General features: G+C 37.9%; 1 protein-coding gene across 1 annotated transcript; it reads right to left on the reverse strand.

The window, feature by feature from the left end:
- Nucleotides 1-1,787: 1,787 nt before the first annotated feature.
- On the reverse strand, nt 1,788-3,552 carry LOC146681969 (uncharacterized). Its single transcript, XM_085448616.1, has 5 exons — nt 3,340-3,552; nt 2,918-3,235; nt 2,610-2,724; nt 2,196-2,229; nt 1,788-2,113 (listed from the first exon to the last, which is right to left on the reverse strand). Exons 1-5 carry the CDS (start codon nt 3,407-3,409, stop codon nt 1,964-1,966), a joined length of 687 nt encoding a protein of 228 aa, XP_085304742.1. The 5' UTR covers nt 3,410-3,552; the 3' UTR covers nt 1,788-1,963.
- Between the last annotated feature and the right edge of the window lie 7,052 nt (nt 3,553-10,604).

The raw sequence follows: 10,604 nt of genomic DNA on the forward strand, positions 1-10,604 counted from the left end.
ACCAGTAGGCAACGGGTGAAGTGTCTTGCCCAAGGACACAACGACCGAGACTGTCGGAGGCGGGGCTCAATCTGGCAACCTTCCAATTACAAGACGAACTGCCAACTCTTGAGCCACAATCATGATAGCTGACACATTTCCCTTTACTGGGCTGAGAGTATCACTTATAATTATCACTAATATCCATTGTTTATGTAACACTCACCAAAGAGGAAGGCGTTTCAGATCCCACGACCTCGCACTTCAACTTTAGATAGCAGGAAATGCCAAAGTAAGCAGGGGAAACCCAACAATCTAAAACATCATCCTAATTTCAGGTGTAAGAAAATAAAGTACAGCAGCTAGACTCATTTTATAAGTACAATTTTAAGTGAAACATTATAATGTTTAAGTTTATTCATAGACTATGGTGCTGACATCCAAAGAATGTAATCACTTTTACATCATGTGGTTCTTTCCAGAGTTACATTTGCCTTGCTTATTGTTCTTACCAAGTCCTTTACAACTTAGAGAAGAAAATGGTGCATTTAAGGAATTGAAGTCAAACAGTGCCACCTTGTGGACAACAGACCAGACTACACCTGGTCTAGTGTTAAAAAAGGATTGTCCGGTTATGCACCACTTCAGCCAGTTTGTTGGCTCTTAATTTAATAAATTGTTACTGCATTTTTCTTTCAGATTGTTTTCTCTTTTGAAATGTCTCACATCTCAGTGACGACCTTTTTCTTTTTAAATGACAGTTACATGCATGGCTCTGACCTCTAAAAATGAAGCTTTTATATTTGCTGTGTGTGTAATTCTGCCACAAAAAAGAGAATCTGATTAAAAATCCAAGTGCTAAGATTTGCATTTGACTAATTTCTGTGTTTCTCACATCTCCTCAGACTGCACTTGGCTTCCTCATAATGTGGACTGAGGAACTGACAATCCAGTCCAGACCCTGTTTGAGACCTTTTATGGTAAAGAATGTGCCACGTGTCATATTAAAGAGGGGAAGTTTTATCTGATGTTTGAAGGATTTTATGCAGTTGGAGAGCATTTATTTTCTCACTGTGAGCTCATTCCTATTATCTTTTTAACAACAGATTGAGCGCTAACATATTCAATATTTATTTGGTGTTTAATTCTTTTTTTCTGGATTGGGAGGAGCTAATGACTTTTTTTTTTTTTTTTTTTACAAGAGTTTGAGCTCGTGTTGAAGCATTTTTCAGTGAGCACATCGTGTTGAGCCCTGGTCTGAAATTGGGTGCATCCTGATGCAGAAGTGATTGTTTATTAGTTTGATTTATTTTGGAGTTATCATGAAGTATTTTTTCTTTTGTTCTCTAGCTAAATTCTTTTTCTTAGTTTGAGTTTTCTCTAGTTTGGCCAAACAGTTTGCACTGCAAATATGGACTGTTGACCTGTTTAGGAGCCTGTTATTTTTGCCCTCAGAGATTCACATCCTTTACAAGTACATCATATCAGCACTTGCAGAAAGGCCCAAGCAATGAAACCATGATGTGGATCTGGTTTATTCAGTCTAATGAGAAAGACCAGAACATAAAATATCCGTAAGGATATTTATCTGTAATTACATTTATTCATCTTAGTTCTCAAAACAAGATGAATTATTTAGATGTCCCACTTGCTAGTTCCTCAAACTTACATGAAAGTGGTCAGAGTGAATAAAGCAAAAGGGATCTGAAATTGTTGAATTTTTGTTGACTATATGATTTTACTCATATGAAAACTCATAATTTACAAAGTTCTCTCTTCTGCATTAAAAAAAAGAAAAACACGACAAATGATGGATAAAGTTTTACTGCAGTTTGTAACAAAATATTTACATAACAACACAATGTTAAAATGTTGAGATGATGAAGCTGATTCTGGTCAGTTCTTTATTTGTCAGTCAAATGATGCCACCCTGTGGTGAATTTGCCAAACTACACTTGTCAGTGTTGAAAAATGTGATATAATATTATTGTACTTCTGCGTAGACTGTCTCAGTTTTGTCTGCTGACACATGTGAACTGTTAGTATTCTGTTTAGAGTCGTGCATTTGAACAGTCGAATATGGTCCAGTATCTGTCCGTATGTAGGTGCTGTACGGCTCAATGTCCTCTGACGTCTGCAGAAACACATATGTTTAAAAACATTAAGGTTAAGTAAACAATATAAATGAATCAAAAGTTACATCTTTTGCTCAGTACCGTGTTTTGAGGACTACGCGATGGTTCTTGTTTTCTGTAAGAGAAACACAAAAACAAACATGATCTTGATCATCAGTCGCTGCATCGTGTAGCTCGTTTTAATGGGGGCAACAGGAAATGAAAGTCACTGTGTTCCTTCAACGGCTCATATGAAACTTGAAGACAAGAAATCATTTATAGCAGTGGTGCACTTCCATTAATACGATAAATATGTCTGATAAATTATTAGCAGGCAGCTAATTGACTTTAATTCACTTAAACATGAGAACAGCAGGGCAAGACCTTACATCAAAATGACCTTCAGCTAAAGTGGATTAACCAAAATGAAAAGAGAATCACATGTTTTAAAGTTATGAAGCGTGTTAAAAGGTAAATCATGAAACATGTGAAACAGCTCTGACAGTAGTTTCTCACCTGCAGCGCAGTCGTGCGTGAATAAATCCAAAGATAACTAAGTTCACAATGATGAACACGGTTACACAAATCAGTGTAAGAGGAAGTGTTTCTGTTCCAGACCTGCTGCTTAATTCTGTATGAGGAGAGAAGCAGTTGTTAGAAACATGGATGTAGTATTTGCATTACAACTGAACAAAGGTTAGGTGTGATGTATGACTATTGGCCTCAAAGTTAACAAATCCTGAAGGTCACCTTCTAAAATCAGTACAGACTTTATATTGCTAAATAATTAATGGTTAAAAGAAGAAGAACGTTGTTGTTTTTACCTTGTTTACCTTCCACAGTGACATTAAGATGGAGAATTTTTGTTCCATCAGGAGCTGAACACTGACAGGTGTAGCTCCCACTGTCCTCTGATGTTAAATTGATCAGGTGGAGAAACACAGTCTGATTTTCTTTCATCAGTGTGAACCTGGAGTCACATTTGTTCTCAAAGCCCCGTCCATAAAAATACAGCACACTACAATTTTCGCCTCCACTTCTCTGAGTTCTGATCTTACAAACTATCAGCGTGATGTTCTGTGTTTCACTGGGACATATTTGAGTGACATCTGGTTGTTTCCCAATTGTTTTCACAACAGTCTCTGAAATCAGTACCAATAATAGAAACAGTATCAATGATTTAAACCAGAGGCTGGAGTAGCATTAAAAAATAAATGTTCCATTATGAAAACAGTTTTTACATTACCTCCTCCCAAATCTTGCGAGCATGCAGTCAGTGGTAGAAGCAGAATTAAGCACAGGTTTAGTGCATCCATGCTCGCCAATATGTCCGATTTGCAGTGTAAGTGCTGCTGATAGTGCAGAAGATGATCCGCTGAAGAAAGGAGGACAAACAATGTGCTTCATAAACCTCAAAGTATTGGCTCTCATGCGTCTTGCGTACGTCTTGTGCGAACACTTCTCAAAAGGAAGTGCACCTACAACACTGCTTCTGCTTCCGTATTAAGACACTCTAAAAGTGAAACACTGAGTGGTCTCATGTCCAAAAAAAGAAAACACAACAACTTTTAAAACAAAGTTGTTTTTTGCTTTTAGTCCAACATATAATTTCCTTTACAAAAGCAGGACTGAAGAGCAGAAAATCAATGAGGCTGATGATTGTTGTTATCAGTGATTCAAACCTACAACTCATTTAAATTCACACAAGCTATTGTACTATTTATATAATGCAGCACACATTCATGCTGCATATTTATGTTAACTGACCTGCTTCCCATGTTTGTTTGGCTCCTGCCTGGAGTTGTGTTCATAAAGAAGCAGGTCACATAATGTTACACGGGTTACATTCCTCCTCTGCTCTTCTGTGGTGACGTTCAGATTATCAGTGTGATACTCGGTGTTTCATGTTCGACTGACATTTGCTGAACTAACAAGAGTGTCTGTGATAAGTCAGGAACTTTTAATATGAAATACAATGTAAATAAGCATTTTATTTTAGTTAATTGTTTGAAAATGAAGCACGTCTTTCCTTTTCCTGGAAAAACAGAAAATATTAATTCCTCAACTTTATAAATAAAAGCTGTTGCTGCTTTTCTCTTATTTAAGCTTTGCATGTTTGATTTGGCAGACTTTTTACTGCCAAACTGTCATATTGGTCCTTTTTCGACATGGCACCGAAGGGATTTCTGTCTCCTCCTGGAATCAAACCTATAATCTTTCACTTAGAAGAAATATGTGCAAACTACTGCACTAAAAATATGGACATTACCATCACAAGTAAAGCACACAGGTCATATTGGTCAGAAGACTTGTGCCCTCTCAGACACCACATCCTGTGACTAAACCACAAATTCTCACTTTGTCCAAAGAATGAAGTGTGTGGATCTGCAAGATTTTTGTAGGGAAGCCTCGAAGTAAAACAGTGAGTAAGCACAGAAGAGAGGAGAGAAATGTAGAGATTTTTAAAAGGTTATTAGTTAGTAAGCAACATTATGCACGGCCTTACAGGAAGAGCCCTCTGGAAAGACGTGTAGACACAAAAAACAGTTTCATTCAAACTGTGAGTCCAGAGTAAAAGAGTTTGATGGTTTAAGAAAAGACAAACTTTCTTTGAAAATGATGAGTAATCATGACAATTTGAGACATGTAACAAAACTATGCATGAAGCCATGATCATGTGCAACAATGAGTTCCAGTCAGAATAGCAACATAATATGATGCACAATCTACACACCACCATCAAACTGCACAAAACATGTAAAATTCTATTGAATTTGAAAATTTCTAAAACCCATATGGAAGTTTCAAAGCCTTTTCACAGCGATGTTGTCCTGGGAGTTGTTTTCATAGGTTTTAGAATTCTGACTCATTTCCTGATTATGCAGGCAGAGAGTTTCTGTTCTGCTCGCTGAATCTGTCTTAGTGCCGTGTTGATGTTGAACTGACAGTTTTGTAGTGAATATATGTTGGCTGCTGAAGGATTGTGTAAAGGTTATCTCTCACAATAAAGAGTCACACTGCATAATTATGTTAATACATTTTTATATTATAATTATATTCCCAGCTGGATAAAAGCAGTCTTTGAATATTTTGATCTTCCTGTATCCACTGGTTTTTTTTTCTTTGCCATTTAAAAAAACAACAAAAACAAAACAAAAAAACTCAGCTAACACCCTGAAATAGAAATGGATATAAAAGATGGAAATAGATCTGTTTTCTTTTCTTTCTTTTTTTTGTAAGTAAGTTACTCTCAGAGTGCTGTCTCATGAACAGATAATCCAGATGTTTCTGACCTAGAACATCCACTTGGGATAACCTGTGACTTTTCATTGTGTACATAAATCCTAGAATAACTCCAGTTACTGATTCCAACCAGATAAATGGAAACATATTTCTGTTGAACCCCAAGCATCTAAAATATTTAAAAGATCGTTTTTCCCCTCAGAAAAATAAACTTGAATCTATACAGTATATAAGGAAACATTGTGATAATAGTTTAATCTCATATCACATCATCTGCAGTTAACACAAATCATAAATTACATCATACAGTTTACAGTTTCTATTGAAATTAAACTCTTAATGTAGCCACAAATATAACAATTACACACAGACAGATTTTAATGCACAAATAAGCTGAACCGATGTCCTCCTTAAACAGGTGCAGTTTCTTGTATAAGTGAGGATGTGCTGCTATTTAAACTACATATAAAGAAAAGGGAAGACATTATAGCATACAATACATGCATCATACAACCAAATAAACACTTAAATGTTCATTTAATAGAGCAGCAAATAACCTTTAATCATGTCATAGTGTCTTGTTCTTCTTTTGACTGCTCCCTTTAAGGTTTCACAAAGATGGATTATCTTGTCATAGCCTGCTGTATGCTTGCAGAGTGAGGACTCAGATACGAGGATAAACTTTAACAGCAGATTTATTGCTGAAACCCCAGAACTCACAATACAAAACTTGGAGACCACGAAACACTAGGGACCAATATCACTCAAGGAGAGCACACAGATCCAGGGGAAAAGAAAAACTGAAGACTTAAATAAACACATGAGGTAAGAGTAGAGCGGAAACACCTGAGGAGCACAGCTGAACAAAATCTACTAATGAACCAAGGAGGGCAAAGCAGAAAATGACACACAAACACAACCACAGAGATGCAGACTAAAATACAACTAGACACATGAAAAGGGTGAAGAAACAGAGAGACATGACAGAGCCAGGGAATAGTGAGCGAGAGAGGGAGAGGCAGAATGTGACAGACAGAAAGAGAAACAAGTACAAGTACAACAACCACAAGTAGAAGCAGAGCAAAGCAGAGTTTCCACACCGTCATACTGGTGAGGAAGTCATTTGGCTGACAGTGTGCGGTAGAATGTTTTAAAAGCAGAAAGCCTTGCAACCGTCCTTGTAAGAAACCTGTTGTGGCTACTTCAACCAGAGAAAAAGATGTCACGTTTAAGATATTTGTACACACAGAAAGACAAAGAGAAAATTATCAGAATTGTGAGTCGAACTTAATCATTGTGTGTAAACGATTAGTATTTATTTGTTTGGGTGGAGGCATTTGTAAAATAGTTTCACGTGTGGTCAAATTACTTTGTATTTTTATGTGGATTGAAGCACACGGGTGTGAATCCTCAAAAGTTACACACAAATCATCGGACACATTTGTAAAGCTTAGTTTTGGTTGGTGGATAATATTGTACACATTTGCAACCCTTCTGAAGACAATTTCTCTCCATACATCTCCACCCAATCCACGCTACTTGCACTCTTTTATACATGTCTCTAACATGGAGACAGAGACACACAAACTTGACCAAGACAAGTGGAGAATAAACAGAGACATGACTGGGGTAAGAGATAAGACTGACTTTCACATGAGTCGCTGAGGACAAACACAAAAGGAACCATGAATCAGAAAAACAAATACAGAGACACTAAAAAGAAGTGAACTCAAGACTAAACCGCACAAAGCTTAAACTTAAATAATCTCTGGAAGCAAAGGAAAGAATCATGAACCCACACCAAACTCAAAATGTTGGGTCAGAGACTCAGGACCTAGACATATCTGCTTCCATTATACTGGACATCCTCCTCTGTCACATCAACCCACTAGTGATGGGAATTCTGGCTCTTTTTAGAGAACCGGCTCTTTTGGCTCGGCTCACTAAGAAGAGCCGGCAATTTGGGCATCCAACCGGCTCTTCAGGTTGTTTTGTTGCTTTAATTTATTTATTTTCAACAACAATATAAAATTATGCACAAAATGAATTACTAATGTAAAAAAAAACAAAAAACAAACGTGTATATGTATATATACAAAGACATATGGTGGCCCCTAGAGACAAAAGCACGTACAAACTCCGAAGCACTGCATGAATAAACTGGGATGATTTTTTGGGAGTGTTTTCCTGCTTGGAATCACATACATATGATTCACTGCATGAATAAACTTTCTGAATCCTTTATCATCCGCAACTGAAAATAGTTGTGGATGATCATTATACCTTTCTAATCTGATGATGTTGTTTCTTGTTGTTGCCCCTGGCTCTCTCTCTCTCTCTCTCTCTCCCTCCTGCTCTGTTCCTGTGCTACTGCGAGTGTAACTACCTCCCTTGCCCCCTCTGCTCAGCCCAAGCACAAGGCTCACATGCAGAGTGAAGCAAAAAAAAATGAGAGAGAGAGGGTGAGAGAAAGAAAAAATCACTACAACCCACCGCATGTCTTCCTTTACCCCATCCATGACGTTTTCCTTCTTTCTGGCAGGTGCGAGGGAAAGAGAGGTGAGGACCGGATGTTACTAAAAGAAGGCGTCTAGCCTGGATAGCAGCTGTGAGACGAGCTGATATCCAGTTCTCTACCAGCCACAGATATCTGTTGGTGTGGTCCAGACATTCTCATTCAGGCAAGTTCTAAATAAGTTCATATCACTCTTTATAGCCTGTTAGTTTTATTTTCAATGCGCTCTGAGGACATAGAAAATTAGAACAAACATCCTAATGAGTGATTTTGTAGATATACGTTCTATTTATAGAGTTTCTAATTGCTAATATTTTCATTATTGCAGGCAAACCAGCCTATGAAATGAATGAGACAAATCCTGACTGGGTTCCAACGCTACACATGGGGCACTACGAAATCCCTGCTTCAAACAAACCACCATGCCAATCAGATTACTTCTTCCATGTGAGGGTGAAGAGGTGACCCTTCTGGATAAGATGGTGAAGGTTTGCGTTTTGGTGAACATGTGCCCCAGTGTGGTAGTAAAACCAGGGGAAAATACTCTTGTTAAATAGTCTTAAAAGTGTTGTGCTGTATATGTAGCAATAGGTTTTCAAAAGAGACAGTAAATTACAGAATGCTAGTAGTGGGTGATATTATTTAAATGCTGTTGTGATTTTATGTGAACATTTTGTCATTTATAAACTATACATGACATTGATTCTACATTGTAACTGATGTGATGTTCTACAGAGGGGTTTTAATTTTTTTTTTTTTTTAAAAAGGCATAAAATGTGTTTCTTTATTCAACTTTTGAACAGTGTTACTTAGTAAGTACATACACAGTAAATGCAAATTATTTACATGGCAATGCACTTCAGCCACAAATGTAGACCCCCTCTAAATAAAACATTATGGGTTATTCAGAACAGAACGATGCTTGGAGAAATATTGTCCCACCAGCTGAGACGACTCCTCCACAGTAGCAGGTGGAATTTTTCTTTTTTGAGGACGGCTTCTTTTACCTGTCACTACAGATGGTCTGTTTATGTTTGATTGAGAGCCTTTTTTTATTCAGCTGGAAAGGAGAAGTGGCCAACCTCTGGCTGTATCTTGGTCATATTACCCAGCAAAACCCAGTATGCAGGTTCATCTGTAACAGTCCTTGTGCCACAGATCCTCACTGTTTAATTTAAACAGAAAAGCGGTGACATGGGTGCAGGTCTCCGCGTCTGATTACAGCTGCAGTGGGCAGCTTCAACATTCCCTGTGATGCTCACAATGACCCATGGCTGCAATGCTGGTTCATTCAGTCTTTGAGAGTGCAGTACCTGAAACATACAAAGACAAAGTTAATTTAAAGACAAGGACTTTAATGAGCCAAGGCTGACACACATGTGTTTTATCTACTTTCAAATCCATTTATCATAAATGTAACAAATAAAGTGTTTAGAAAGTAGAATAGAATAGAATAATCCTTTAATTGTCCCACACTTTGAAATTTGGTTGTATCAGCAGCAAAAACACACATACAAACAGAATAGGACACAGAACAGAAACACAATTTTTACATATTTACATGATGGACAATAGTTACCAAAGCAGAGTACTGTACAGTTATTAAAATTAGAGTACAGATAAGTGGCAAACACAGGCTGTACTTTGCAAACAGAGCAGGATACTGAAAGATGTTTAAATAGTTAAGAATATTTAGAATAATTAGAAAAGTGCAGATTGTGTATTTTACCTGTGCATTAAAAAGTATACATGTAACTTCCAATAAGTTAGTGTATATACAAACTGAGAAAAGTAATGTGCAAGTTATAACAGTAGAAGTTGTTGTTGTTGTTTAGTGTAATTTCTTTAACCATAAATAACTAAATCCTTCAGGACAATGTCACATCAGTGCACTGAACTCACAATGTTATCCCTCTAACAGCCTTCACATGTTCTCACGGTCATTTCCCCCTCATGAATGAATTTATGCTGCACTAATCTGAAGGTTCGGGGGGGAAATCAAACGGATTTTACTCGCAGTACTCAAGCTGACTTACCTTTGTTTGAATGACGGCGTACTCACAACGTGGAGGCTCAAAAATAGCCAAATCTTGTACCCAATCCTTGGTGAATTGGATGTGAGCCTCCAGAGATTTATAATTGCAAAATTGGTTTGCTGTGTATGCGCTGACTCCACAGACAAGGTACGAGAATATATCATGATAAGTTAATAAGGTTTCTACTCCACAGCCGTATTTCACATTCCACATTTCCAGTGCACGCCATTTTTTGCAAGTACCGTCTCTTTGCATCCGGATGCAATCTGTCTCTATACAGTCCTTCTTTTTTTTTTTTTGAGCTGCTTTTAAGTATGGTTTGTAGCAATCTTCCTTCCAACACAGTGTGTTTGTTTTGATTCGTGGGCTGCCAATATGGTGCTGCGCTCCCACAATGCATTGCAGGTGGTGATGGTCCTCTTTATGGGCTTTTTTTGCCGGCTAAGGGGGGTGTATGCTGGTATGAGGAGCAGAGAAAGGTGGTCTGACTGGCCCAGGTGGGGGAAGGGTGTGGCTCTGTAAGCGTGCTTGATGTTGCAACACACATTGTTGGGTCTGCACTTCCACAGGCCCCGCTGGTTTAGACACTTATTCCCGTTAACGACAAGGAAGCAAGACAATCAGCGATCAATCGATTTTACTTGTGCAAGGGAGACCCGGTCGGTGTCTCAGAAAAGCACTCTGACTCCAACCGCAGAATGACCCCGACTTAGGCCT

Source organism: Copadichromis virginalis, linkage group LG23 (assembly GCF_057382275.1).
Source record: "Copadichromis virginalis isolate Kocher_CV1m ecotype Utaka linkage group LG23, C_Virginalis_male_GT1.1, whole genome shotgun sequence".
In the NCBI taxonomy this organism is placed as follows: domain Eukaryota; kingdom Metazoa; phylum Chordata; class Actinopteri; order Cichliformes; family Cichlidae; genus Copadichromis; species Copadichromis virginalis.